The sequence below is a fragment of the Condylura cristata genome, unplaced genomic scaffold (assembly GCF_000260355.1).
Source record: "Condylura cristata isolate star-nosed mole 26May11 unplaced genomic scaffold, ConCri1.0 scaffold00018, whole genome shotgun sequence".
Taxonomy (NCBI): Eukaryota; Metazoa; Chordata; class Mammalia; order Eulipotyphla; family Talpidae; genus Condylura; species Condylura cristata.
Window position 1 is genome coordinate 24,025,527 of NW_004567119.1, and position 15,305 is coordinate 24,040,831.

At 36.6% G+C, this 15,305-nt stretch overlaps 1 protein-coding gene across 1 annotated transcript in view; it reads right to left on the reverse strand.

The window, feature by feature from the left end:
• Positions 1 to 15,305, reverse strand: part of USH2A (Usher syndrome 2A (autosomal recessive, mild)) — a 589,735-nt gene that overhangs the window by 480,817 nt on the left and 93,613 nt on the right. The window contains 1 exon segment of the mRNA XM_004685238.1: positions 2,748 to 2,943. Coding sequence (XP_004685295.1) covers positions 2,748 to 2,943 — 196 coding nt within the window.

Below are 15,305 nucleotides of genomic sequence, written 5' to 3' on the forward strand. Positions count from 1 at the left end.
TTCAGAACATGCCTCTTTAAACACTAAGTAAATTCTGCTGTATGTATTATTCCTACTTAAAGGTGCACAGATACACATTTTACACAGGAAAGTGTTTTATCACCTAAACTTAAAGCTCTGACAACTTAGGTTAATTTCAAAAAGTGTATAGCAAGGCAAAGGAATAAAGAAATTCTTTCGAACAATAACACGAGACGCAAAATACTTCCCATAGATATGCTTTCCATATCACTGAATTTAAATAGCTGATGATATGGGGTTGAAACCACTGAAAATTAATTTCAAAATATAATCGCAATAAAAAAATTAGTCAAAATTACACCCAGACACCAACAATTAGAAAAAGCATTTCCTAAACTAGAAGGAAATGCATATTCTATATGTACATATGGGTAAAGATTCAAGAACTCCAGAGGAAGGCAAGTCTTTAACAGTGATGAATGGCTCACCCAAGGCATATCATTTAATTTCAATAAGGAAAATAAAAAAAGACTACTATTGCTGCAAATTTTAAAAATAACTGTATTGTTAACAAGAATTATGACTCATTTTGAACTATTAAAATTGGTCTACATGGATTCATATCATATCAGTTTTAAAAATATGCGCAGTGCTTATTTGAATATGCCATACATATTCCTGACAGGTAATCTATTCCTGACGCTACTCGGGAAGGCCTACAGGGCATCACATTCGGTGTTAACAAGTACAGGCGAGTTAGCACACTTGGCATTTAATTCACATTCTTCCCCCTTTTTATTCTAGATGAATGACCTACTTTAATAAAATTATTGGTGCTAATGTATTTTACTGGTGATAGAATCATTAGTAAGATTTAGCAGTTTTGTTAACTCTACCAGTCTGCTTTCTGAAGCATATACAACATATACTTATATTTTCTGTTTTTTTAAATCATATTAAAACAAAATTGAATAAGGTTACTTGCTAATCCCATTAGGAAAAGAAAATATATATATATATATATATATATATATATATATATATATATATATACACTACTTTTTTTATTAAAAACATTGGATCTATGGAAATAACTCTAGAAATAATATCACAATGATGACCTCCTCTTCAAATAGAGAGATCTTTATAATTTCCAGCAGGATACTAGCTGGTTCAACCAATAAAAGATACATGGCATGGAGGTCATAACAAATTCTAAGTAAAGGGAAAATTTGAATTTTTGTCCCTTCTTTAAGCTCTGGGCAAAGAAGATTCCATTGATACAGACAAGAAGCATTTAATTTTCTATGAAGCTCTTTCTTTAAATGTGTTTGTATATTTTGAATTTAAAATGTATCTCACATGAAAGAACAATGATGTTATATGGTGGAATTCAAAAGTCTTAGGCTTCATTCAGCATCACAGGTAACACTTGCCCATAGATGTGCTTCTTTTTTTTCAAGGGAGTTTTACTATTTTTTTTTTTTCTGAAAAGTGAGTTTTGGCATGTCTGAAATGCGTAAGGGTTAGGGGGATGGTTAACACTTTGATGTGCTCCTTTTTTAAAGCCAGAGAAATCTGGTTAATTCCAATCACGTAATTTTTATTAAATTAAAATGAATCGCTTGTCTGGCAGAATTGTATAAAATGATGTAGGTGGATCTACTCAGACAAAAGATAAAGAATTAACTCTGAGTTGCATCACAGCAGTAAGGGGGCAGTGGTGGGGACTGGCCAGCCGGCCACTTGCAGGTGCACACACAGGTGTGTGTGGACTAGCAGAAGTCCCTGCCGGGCAGGTTCCTATTACAAGGTGGAGGTCAGTGTTAGAAAAACCTTGGAAGTCTGGGAGGCTCGAATGACAATAGAAAGGCGAAGGTCTTTTTTAAACTTCGTACAAAAACCAAGACACGCTCAGCTACAATAGGAGACTCACTTCATCAGCAAACTTTCCTCTCATAATATTCTCATATATCAAAATTTCAAGTGCATTATGTACATAGTGCATTTGGGCACTTGATAAATTTTGTCCTTATGTGGCTGTGGTTCCCCTCAAAAGTGTTGGATGTAATAAATTGCTATAATCAAATCTAATTTCTGAAAAATACCTGTGGGAGTAACAAACAAAAAAAGCACGTCTTGTATAAAAAAATGATAAATAACAGCGAAGGTAGCTGTTTATTATAATCAGCTTGGTATTGAATTACAAAATTAAAATTATGTGGCCCTTTATAACTAACCTAGCAATATACATGATCTGTGGGATTGTGCTGACTTATTTTGCATTTCATAGGAATAGTTCAAAGAAATATAATAGAAAAAAAATGTAAAGATTTATCACAAAGGACCTGGTAGCACAGAATATTTTGAAAAATTCCATTTATTTTGGTCTATTAAGAAAGCTAGCATTGAAATGATTTGCTTAGAACTCATTAAGTATAAACCATTTTGAAAAAATGTTAATTTTCTAAAAGAAACATCTATGAAGTAAGCAAATTATATTTTTCTATGACTTATTAGTAAGGGACCAAGTGAACTAAGGCATCTACAGAATATACATATATATAAAAAAAAAACTTCTAAAGGGTTGATTAAACTGAGCTTCAAGCTGTAGTTTGATGGAATTAATTTAATCATTTTTAGACAGTTAATTTCATCCAATTTTTTTTTTGCTTGCCAGCCTTGAGAAAGGAATTTTGCTTTATTCTTCAGTTAAGAAATCAAACAGAGAATTTTATTCTAGATGGTAACAGAGATGTGACTGTAAACTTCTGCATTACACATACCAATAACATTGACTTTGCACTTGCACTGGCCTGAATTTGGGTGACAGGTTATAGCTCCTTCCACCATCTCAGAAGTATTACAATCACAGGACTTGCAGCCCTCAGGATCCAGCCTTTGTGGATTGTAGAATCCATTCTGGCACTGATTGCAATGTCTGCCAGACACATGTCTCTTACAATTACACTGGTCTCCAACCTAGAGAAGATACAACATTTTGTAGAATGATGAACATATCTATTTTTAGATAATTTGCTCATTAGGTACATGACAGGAAGAGAGGGAGAAAAAAACTTTTAATGTTAAACAGACAAGAAGGTAATGGGGTATTTTCCTTTAGACACAAAAAACATAGGATGTTGCAGCAGGGTGAATATATAGAACAGAATGAAAATAAGCCCCACAGATGTCAGGAGTGGATGCCTGAAAGGGAAAGGTGGAATTAGGCATTGAGCACCATATAAAGAAATCAAAATACAGTGATGGGGAAGCTGAAAATAGAAAATAGTCAGGAGTTAAGTTAGTCTTTACTTCACCTCTCTGCTTTGTCCATCCCTCTCATGGACTATCTTGCTGACCCAAACTTATTTTATAGGTGCCTGGTGCTTTCATTAAATATCTTTTGCTAATGTAATCCTCCTATACAGGTTTTAAGAATGTTTACAATGAAGTTTTTTGCCGATGTGCTTTTTTCCCCATACTCCTCTCCTCTAGAACTATTTCAGCATATCAATGATTAATTGATTGCATTATTTCACTACATTCAGCATATTTAGCTGATTTGTACTGTGTGGTAAAAATGCCAAAAAAAAAAGTTACTTGTTTTAAAGTCCTAGGAAGCAAAATAGTTGAAAAGTCTGTAATTTTCCTTTTCACATTGTTTGAGATGAAAATACATAAGATATGGAATATTCATCAACTCTGTATGCAGAAAATGCAATATTGGTTTTAAAAAAGCTTATTAAGAGTTAACAACATTCATAATACAACATATGCACATAAGTATGAATGTACATCTGAGAAATTTAGTAAAGACGTAGACTGACATCAAATCTCTTACGAGAGCATTGATATTTCTCCCCAAATATCCTTCCACTGGGGCTCAAGCCCACTCTTCATGCTACTAAGCAGGGTTTTCACATAGGCAAGGGACCTACTTGTGGAAAGACATGGGTGGATTTACCTTTGACCCTAGGGATATTGAAAATATCACAGGAGGTTGGGATTCAGTTACAAAGATGGAAAAAAAGTATTTTTAAAGAATTTTTTAAAAATCCACCACAATCTCATTTTTCCTCATCTGAAAAACAGAGAATCAGTGGAATCAGTGTGTAAGGATAAAATAATTGATATGAAAATATCCCCATACTATGAAAAGTAAGGTGCATAAAGATACCAAATGTTGTGGTTTCTAAGGGATGTCAGTAGCGAAGACACAGGTGCAAATTTGCTGTTTCCTGCCCCCCTCACACCCAGATCTGGAAACAATTCCTGAATATAGGAATGTATGTCTGTCTGACCTGCAAAAATAAAAGGCATCCATTGATGCACATGTGCATGCACACTCAAGAGATCTAACCAGTGCCTGCACTGTGACACTTAAAATGCATCATCCTGTAATGATCCCCCCTTTTTACTGTCGCTTCACATGGATTTGTCTTGTTCTCCAGACAGACAGCAAGTGCCTTGAGGGAATACCCATACATTTCTGCCAAACATACTTCCTACAAGAAAAGAGTACTCCTTCAAAGATCAAGAAAAACAAAGAGTAAATATGGTAAAGGGAAGTAAAAATATATTCTGTACAAAAAGTTTATCTCCTATAGTTTGCTATATTCTTATTTAAATCTGATACAACAGTTAGAGCATCCCAGGGTCCTGAAGACTACAAAAGCTGCTTATTAGGCAAATTCTCCTTTTTTGAAGGATCAAGTGCTTTTAAATTCCCTACAAGACTACAGGTTGAATATTCTGTCACCCTGACCCTGAATATCTGCTTCTTCCATCCTGGAATCTTCTTGCCACCTGAGAGCCCTCTGATCCTAGAGGTGAAATTCAGCCATGAGTCAATTTTAAGAAGAGCAGATTTATTGGAGGGGGTTAAAAAAATAATAATAATGTACAACATTTTCTAAAGATTTTGGGAAAAGAAGTACGAGTTTTGCAATTTCTATCTCCTTAGCTTCCCAGAGATTTTCAAAGGCTTCTTCCCAATTAGCACCCATAGGCCTTGATTTATGACCCAGAACTTAATCTATTCTGGTGTTCTGTGTAGACAAGGAAAACATTTACATCCTACTGTTTTTTACTATAAATGTCAATCAGGTCATGTCTGTTGATGGTGTTGCTCTAATTTTAATACTTAGTGGTTTTCTGTCAGGTTTCAATTAATTATTGAGAGAGGTATTGGGATTTCCACCTATCATTGTGGATTTGTGTATTGCTCCTGCCAGTTCTCTCAGTGACTGACTTGTGTATTTTAAATCTCTGTTGTTTGGTATATAAATGTTAGGAATCATTATAACCTGTCAACAATTATAATCTTTACAATGCAACTTTCTTATTCTGGGTAGTACCATTGTCTAAGATCTATAGTATTCTTTGATGTTTATAAATTAGGTCACTCAGCCTTCTTAGAATTAGTGTGCATGTTCTCTACCTGGCCTCTTTTCCTGGAACACAGTAGAGGGGACCACCACCTCAGGGTGCTGCTCACCCTCTTCTTTCTGCTTTGGTTCCTTCCTACAGATTTCTACACAGCTCTTACTAAATTAGATGAGCACAGTTAATATTTATCAGAGGTTTCATATGTAATAGACACTATAGTTTTAAAGCAATGCTTTTTAAACAGCAGAAATATGTCTTCCTAAGCACTCCTTTGGCTGGAAGTAGAGAAAACCTAATGTTCTATAGATTATATCTTCTCTCAGAATCTCACTAAAAGCCAGTGAGGTAATGTTGATGCTGCCAAACAAAGTAAGAATTTAAAAAGCAAATTCAAAAGTTTAAGAACAGGAAGTCTGCCCTGAAATTAAATTGGATTTGGAGTGTTTCATTTGATCTGAAAATACAAATGAGGACAAAAAAGAAATCTTTTAATCAATGAATATATTCTTAAGAATCTGCTTTCCTTTTACAGAGACTAAAGGTTGCTCAGTTATAGGAATTCTTTAGCTCCCATTCTTTCCTTTTGAGGAACACATCCATTCACAATGTCACTCAACCAATGTTTGGTCACCTACAACATGCCCTATGGGTTTTGTAAGATCATATTACCTTCCAACACCTTTCCATGCCTACCACTTTTTCTTCCAGCATTGTTGTCATTACTGAACAGTTGGACCTGGAATAATTTCTGAGTCCCTTCTCTCTCCTAGTCTATTTATTAAATTATCAAATTAATTTTCATCCTCTTAGTCTGACAATGATACTCCTAGGGTATTTTTGAAGGGGAGGTGAAGAAACTGAAACTTTGAGTGTGTAGAAAATAGGAGGATATACTTCAGTAAATATATATATATATATATATAATTTTTTTTATTATCAACAAAGTGCTAGCAATTCTAAACATTTCAGTTTGTACTATCACTTCTTCCTAATGGGATGAAATGTTCTCATTTCTGACTTGGTATGCCATGTACCACCCTTGTACTCAAAGATATTAAAGATATTCAACAGCTCCCTATCATTTACAAAAAGAAAACTACAAATCCTATGACATGGCTATGAGGTTCTATTGGTATTGAACCTCAATGATCACTACAGAGTTTCATTAAGAAGGGCTCAATGGGCCCTGCCTGGTGGCGCAGCGGGTTAAAGCACAGCACTAAGAAGCTTAAGCCACTTCCACATGAGTTCGATTCCCACCTGCCCCGGAGGAGATCCACATGGCGCGGCAGACCTCTCCTGACCCACCCACTGCTCCCCTCAGCAGTGTACTTTGATCATCTGCCTGTTCTGCTCCCCACTCTGTCTCTGGTGAATCCTCTCACCCTCCGCATCTCTAGCCTGTATTCCAGTTCTGTATGGATAAATAAATAAATCTTTAAAAAAAAAAAAAAAGGCTCAACTACAATAACCCAAAGTGTTGTTCAGTTATTTCTTTTTTAGGCATGTTTGCACAGCAAGCATACAATGCATACAATTTTGCTTAGATTATAAACCAGCTCAGAATGACTTTGTGGAGAACAACAGTGGAAAAGGAGAGTGATCAGATGGGATGAGGGACTTGATATATGTGGAGAAATAGCTTCATTTTTACTGCTCATTTGGTATCTATCATATTTTCTGTAAATAACAAATTTGCTTTTTCTTACTACTTATGTTGTTTTTCCTATTTTGCACTATATTTAACCTGAATTTCTTTTTGTGAAGTTATAAGAACAAACTTGTTTTGTTCAGGATATAGGGACAAAATGTTTAATATATATCATTATGATATTTGTTGAAGGTTCTCTGCAGATGTTATTTTCTGATTGAGGAAATTCTGTATTTCTAGTTGCATAGACTATTTACTATGAAATAATTCTGACTGCTTTCAAAAAATTTTAATGTCTATTTAGATTATGAGAGCTACGAAGCTTGTTGCATTAATTGAATTTCAAAGGCTAAACCAACCTTGCATTCTTGGGATAACTGCTGGTCATATGCACTAACTTTAATAAACACTGAATATTCAATGTGCTGATACATTAAGATATTTTAAATCTATATTCATATGGAGTATTCAAAGAAACTTGTTCAGAAAACTAGCCGAGAAGCTCACATTTCTCTTTGCTTTTTTAAAGATGTTTATGCAGAACTGATACGTTGTATTCCTTTTTGTTACAGGAAAATCACCAGTGAATATATCTTTGTTCAAAAGAAATCTGAGCAGTGAAAAGTATGAATTTGAATTTTATGAGTTAAAGAAATCACAATTTATAGAACTTTGGTACAGTAAGTGATAACTCAAATACGTTCTTGCAAGATACTATAAATCCCCCCATTCAAATGAAAACAGGCAGATACTCATTTTTTAAAAATATTTCTCAATCGGCCCTCCCTGGTGGCGCAGCGGGTTAAAGCACAGCACTGAAAATCTAAAGCCGCTTCCGCATGAGTTCGATTCCCGCCTGCCCCGGAGGTGACCACATGGCGTGGCAGACCTCTCCTGACCCGCCCGCTGCTCCCCTCAGCAGTGTACTTCGTAGATCTGCCTGTTCTGCTCCCCGCTCTGTCTCTGGTGAAGCCTCTCGCCGCCCCCGAGCCTCTGGCCTGTATCCCAATTCTGTATGCACAAATAAATAAATCTTTAAAAATATATATATATATTTCTCAATCAAGTATATTGGCATTTACTAAAATAAATTTGAATATGCAGCTCTACATTCAGTATGTATTTTAGTTCATTTCAAAGTTGAATCACTTAGTTGTCCACAAATAAATCATTTAACCCATGGGCTTAAAAGTCCCTGAAGGTCATACCCAGGAGTCTACTTTAAAAAATAAGTGTTCAATTACTAAGCAAAATTAAGATATAAGAACTACTGCTTCATTACTTGCTATCTATTCTGTCACTGCACTAAATAAGTTGCCTCACAGGAACCCAGTCATATTCCATTTTTCCTCTCAGTCATGTATTTCAACATATTGTTGATAGGTCTACAACTCAGCATGAAAGAAAGTCTTTTTGAATTTATTCATAAATTGTAGTGTCTATACTATTTTATTACTTTTATTAGTAAGCATCTCAATACAAATTCTGGAAATAAACATGTTAGTTACTATTAAAACAACATTTATGAAATATCTAATCATCTATTGACACTTCTAAGAAAAATAAATAAATCTATCTACCTAATAGCTATCCATCTACCCATTCATCCATCCATTCATCCATCTACTCATCATCTGTCTTTCTCTCTTCTATCTATAATCTACCTATTTTTGTAAGGAGTTTGTTTAGTCCCAGGACAAGGACCATAAGAATTACTACATTTTTTTTTTCTACTATAGAAACACTGACTTCTTAAACTTCTGCCTCTCTAGAGAAACAATGTCCACATTAAAGTAATAGGATACCTTTGTAAGGTACTCATTCCACTTCAGAAATAAATGAATCTGCTGTGGTTTCTGCCACATATAAACGTCATGAATTGGAGTATGCCAGGTGAAAAATGTACATCATAATACTTGTTTCGAGTTAAGTGTTTTGTGATACTTCTGTTTATCATCTTGCTCAGCTGTCGAAAATATTCATTTGAGAAGAAAGGCTTCCACATTGGTGTAAAACCAAGATGTCTTTTCTTTTCCATTCTATAATGCCTGTCATTTGTCAAGCTGGTATGTTTTTATAGCTCTCATCCTCTCTACAAGGCATTTCCCAGAAGCTGCCTTCCAAATTTCCCCACCATAATCTCTAAGGAGTATGGAAAAAGGTAAAATTCTGAAGCATGCTCAAACAAAGCAAGAGCAGGAATGGAATACATTTTTCTCAGTCTTTTAGAGTTCAAGTGAGAAAGAGTGTAAAGAGGTTCCCCACACACTGGTGTTCCTAGCAATGGTTATATTCTTGAATGGTTTTAAGAAGAAGCACTATAATTACAGTTCTTCTGGTTCCCAAAGGGGTATAATTTCATTTTACATCATTTTTTTTTCTTTCTTGTGGCTTAGGTCTATTTTGCTCAAAGATCATAAGTTGTAACTTATGAAAGATGCACATAATATATGTCACCATGTTAAATTAGATCATTTCATAAATGTCATCTGAATGGCACAACTACACAGTGTGATCTTATTGTAATTTGCTGCAAAATTAGCATTGAAGTTATTAACAACATAGTGTCTTTGTCAAAATAAAAGATAGCACAGGGGCATTTAAAAATATTTCCTACATGAATGTGTTTTCTATGTTTATTTTTACCACTGTCTAGAAACATACTTTTAGAATCAAATCCTATTTGGTTTAGAGACAATTTTATGTGTGTTTTTAATTATTGGGGAGGGGGGTGGAATGTGATCAAAGTTACTAAGAACTCCACAGTGGGGTGCCTGCCAATCCCAGTCTCAATTTATTATACCAGTGAACATGTAAATTCCAACCATACCAGGAAAGGAAGGGGCGCATCTGACATGACAAACTAAGTATGGATCGAACTCATGAGGAAGTGGCTTTAGCTTCTTAGTGCTGTGCTTTAACAGGCTGTGCCACCAGGGAGGGCCAACCTTTACAAGCATTTTTAACAAACAGAAAAACAAATTGGACAGCCACGTGCAAAAGAAAAAAGGAAAAGAAACTGGTTGTCACTTAACTCCATATACAAACTTTACTAAAAATACATTAAAGACTTAGATATGAAAACTGAAACCATAAAATACTTAAAAGAAAAGATAGGTGGGGACTCCCTGTGGCACAGTGGCTTAAAGCACAGCACTAAGAAGCTAAAGCCACTTCCTCATGAGTTCCATTCCCTCCCTGGAGGTGATCTGCATGGTGCAGCAGACCTCTCCTGACCCACCTGCTGCTCCCCTCAGCAGTGTACTTTCTCAGCTGGCCTGTTCTGCTTCCCACTTTTTCTCTGGTGAGTCTTTTCACCACCCCTGCACCTCTGGCTTGTACCCCAGTTCTATATGCATAAATAAAACAAATCTTTAAAAAAAAATAAAACTCAGGTGATAGAGTCCTGAACACCAACTGCATGGATATATGTGGAAACGCAATTCAAAGGCCAGGGAAGTGAAAGCAAATATAAACAAATGGAACTACATCAAACTAAGATGCTGTTGTACAGTGGAAAAAAAATAAAACACGAAAACAAAAGGCAGCCTATGATATGGGAAAAGACATTTGCATATCAAGCAAGGGGTCATTTCCAGAAATAGAAAGAACTCATAGAACTCTACAAAGAAATAAAACCCAATTAAAAAATGGGCAACAGACCTACAATGAAACTTCTCTAAAGGAGACATCCACATGGCTTACATGCAGATGAAAAAATCTACAACTTCACTTATTATAAGGAAAACACTAATCAAAACCACAATGAGATACCATGTCACCCAATGAGATACCATGTCACCCATGAGAGAATATGCCACATCAAAAAGAATGAAAACAAATGACACAGAGATATCTTGACAAAATAGTAATACCAGATGATCAAGCAATCCCACAGCTAGATATTTAGTCAATGAACTGAAAACTCTAATATGAAAAGATTTATGTTGTACTTTCCACACTAGCCAATGGCCAACCTAAGGACCCAGCAATAGAAAACTGGGTGAAGAAACTGTGGAACATACACACAATGGGATTCTCTCAGCTGTTAAACAAAAGCTGACACAGTGCTTCCTGGACCCCAATGGAATGATCTTGGGGTGACGACATTTAGGGAAATAAGTCAGAAAGTGAAGACTAGACACCAGAAGACCTTACTTATTTGTTGAACATAAATTACCATAGAAAACAAACTAGCAAAGAAGAGCAAGAATGATTCTAAGGTTCTGTGAAAAATAAACTGGTTACCAGTGGGGGAGGGGGACAGAGAAAAGAGGGGGTCATGGAAAGCAGGATGTAGGTACAGTCTTGGTGGAAGGGGAGTGTGGCACCAGCTTTTAAGATGGTGTGAAAATGGGTCCGAAAACAATGGATTTATGGAAATGTCTGACAAAGTCATACCACTTAAGGAGGAAAATCACCAATAAAAATTACAAGTACTTTTATAAGACACTCAAGTTACTGTACATGCCAGATAATAAACTAAAGTCTATGTACCCAATAAGCATTAAGGGAGCTGTATGAGTGCTTCAAATCACCCAAATCTTCATTTGGGGACTGAATTGTGTTGGCTCCATAATAATATGCCACTTAATTCTATGCACTTATTTCCTAAATACCTAGGCATTTCTAAAAGGATAAACTAATTGGAGTTGTAATAATCCTGAGCTAAATGGACATGTTTCCTTCCCACTTTGGGATAGGGTACATACATTTCCAGCTTAGCAACCTGCTGTGGAACACGTTTAAGGAAAATCTGGGGTCTGTAACTTCAAGTCTGAGCTTGGGAACCCAGTTCTGAATCTCTGCTTTACTCCACTTTTACTTGTGTGATCTCGGAGGAGCCACTTAATTTTTCTAAGACTCCACATTCTTTTATTTTTTTAAGATTTATTTATATATGCATCCAGATTTGGGGTGCCAGAGGTGCAGTGGCAGTGAGATGATTCACGAAAGACAGAGTGGAGAGCACAACAGGCAGATCAATAAAGTACACTGCTGAGGGCAGCAGTGGATAGTCAGGAGAGGTCTGCTGCGCCATGTGGAGCACCTCTGGGGTGGGGATGGAACTCGCACTGAAGCAGCTGTGGCTAGCTTGCAGTGCTGTGTCCTAACCCACTGTGCCAGACTCCACATTCTTAATTAAACAATGGGTAAATCAATACCTCACTAACAAGGACTGAAATGACTGCAAGCACCTAGCACAATAAGGTGCACATGGCAAGCAACAGAGAATGGGACCACAGCCACCAGTCTCTGCATTGGGAGAAGTGGATTCATTGGTCTGGCAAGTCAGGGAAGGTGAAGACTAGTTATATTCTATTTCTGAATAAGTTAGTATCATCCAAAAGCATGCACCAAGAGCCACTAAGTTGTAGACATTAATTTTTAAAGCAAGCTTGCAAAATCTATATGTTCAAGTTAATATAAAACTGGATTTCATCCTGTAATCACAGCCCCAAGAAGCAAGCTGTATCTGTAGATCTGTCCATCCACGGCTTCCCCTCACTCAGTAGCTATTTTTGCTAAAAATCTTCGCATTTTGGAAGTCATCTTCAAAATCCAGGATCACTATGAATCTTCAATGCACTGTTGCTCTTTTAATTTGAGCTTTACCTGGGAGCACTTACAGAGCAATGACTACTTGCTCATTTGCTTGTCCTTGGAGCGGGGGGTGGGGGGGTGGGAGGGGGTAAGTACTTGTGCTCTTGATCACGTTTTGTTACACTTCTCTAGCTTATCCTTACTAGGATTGGTAGAAATGCAATAGAACCTGTAACATATTACCTTGATCTAAACTCAGCCAGTTGCTCCAACATCTACTTTCTATTCCAAACTCTTCCAGTGCTAATATTACTCTCTAATATAACATTGAATCCTGAGCTATTATTTGACCAAGTTTGACCTTGGGAAGCAGCGGCTTCCCAAGCAGATGCTAGATGTGTCCATACATGTTAAAGTCAACCCAGGGAACCTCACCTCAGTGACAGCTCCATGCGTCTGACCTCCATGCACTCTGTGACAGCCTTAGTGGTGGATGACTCTTCAAGGCAGACTTTCTATCAAGCTTGAATCCATCTTCTTTTGTTTTCCCATTTCACCCCAGGAATTTGTCCCTATCTCTGTGCATCTGGCCTACTTTCTCAGGTTAGTTAGCTATAATTCAGCTTGTAAGCTACAAGAGAAATGTTGCTACTCATCTGTCCTAAGTGTCTGAAAGGCCACATAGCTTGTACCCAAAGCTTCATGCCTCTCTGAAAACTCTAAGTAAACTCCCTCATTTTATATTCTTCACCATCTTAGTGCTTAGCTTACACCATATTATTCAGAGTCAAGTTTCTCACAGGCTGAAGAAACTTTTGAATTACTTCCCTTTGTATGGCTTAATATTTAGGTGATACAAAGAACAAGGTAATGGTTATCTAGAAAATCTACACTCTGCTTTTGGGCATGTTGTGGTAATTAATGACAAATACCAAGTTCTGGGTGCAGGTGAAAACATTGATATACTGCAGGAAACAGTACATTATGCAGGGGAAGTATATTCCGCTCCATTTTTTAAAAGTATTTCCTTGAAAATTATCACTTTGGTGGAACAATCAATTTTCATGAGTAGAGTCCTTATTCCTTATGATTCCATCTTCCATGGGTCAGACCTAGAAATACTTCCTTCATTGATGCCTTTCCATTTCATCTAATTCATTTCAACCCCTAGTCACCTACCTTATTAATCTATTTTTAATGTCTCTTACTTATTTCTCTCTGTTCTTGCTCTACCACAGCAGTACACTGATGCCTTATTGAGCATTATACCAGCCATTCTTCTCTTTTTGTATAGCTACAACTATATTTTCAGCTAACTTTCAGTGTACCTTATTATTTTTATTCCCATTTTTTAACAATTTAGATTAGATCTTCTAATTTTGAGGATACAACTCAGGGTCCAATTCAACCATAATTTAACAGAGATGCAGTGGTATAGAAATCATAGGAAATGGTTTAATTTTCAGATGGGATTCAGAGGGAGCTAACCTTAGAAGTTTGCAGAGTGCTGCCCTGACTGATCAACATCTTCCTTGTATTGGTGAGTCTGACATGGTTTTTCAAGACACAGGAGAGAGGGAGGGAGGGAGGGAGGGAAAAAAGAACAAGGGAGAGAAAGATAGAGTGAAAGAGATGGAGAAAATCCACAGAATGGCTTTTATGGAAGTCTTGCTATACACTAGGAAATTTCTTGTACTCAAATCATCAGGATCACCTGTGAAGGGGGGGGGGGAGCGGGAAACAGAAGGTATTGGAGAGAGATCCACAGATGTATGAAGGAAGTGTCAGTGGAGGCTCAGGTTGGAACCAAGCAGTTCTCAGCCACCTTGGGTTAAAAGCTAGCCCCTGGGATCACTACCTTTCCATAACAGGCTCAGACACCTTTCTCCAGGTACCTTAGAGTAACTGTCTTTTAAAGCATCATCCAAGTCTACAATTCTATTTGGTTCATCTGAACTTAAAGTGACATGAGATGAACTAACGAGAAAAATCAGTCAACCTCCAGTTTAGAACAGATGTTGAAAAAGACAGGTACAGTACAAAAGAAGTAAGAAGGAAATGAAGTGATATCCTGAGGAACTCTCGTTAGGTTTCATATGAACATCCAGTTCTGTTCTCAAACAAATGTACTATTGCACAATGTAGTGATATTTTTCATCTTTTGTATTCACAGATACCTTTTATATGGGGTGAAAATGTCCCCTCAAAGATACATCAACAAGACTACACAGAAAGCTAATTTAAAGTTACATATGGATGCCCCAAAATTTATCCATGGTAGCCCTAGGGATTCAGTATATTGAATATTAAGGACTCTTCAATAATGATAATGATTTTTCCATTTCATCGCTCCGACTAATATTAATGTCATTAAGCTAAAGATGTTCTATGTGCCTTGACTTTGGCATGGGTTCTCTTAGAGTTGAGTGACTCAGAGCATTACTTCATGCCATTCTCGAAATTTTGGCATTCGTTATGAGGAAGAATTACAACATTTCTTATGGAAGAATAAAGCACACATGCTATATCTTATGAGATTGGATTGAGTTTCAAATGACAACTGCCAAAGGGAACCTTCCCTTCCAAAACACAGAGCGCTCAGCGCAGCCACTCAGGCCATTTGGGGCTGGCTTGATTCCTAAGTTATTATAGCAAAATGAGACTTGAACTACTGCCTAATTTTCTTGTATGCTCCCTAATATTATTAAGGATTGCAATTGCATGAATTTAAAAAATGTCCTTGAATTCCATTTTACAG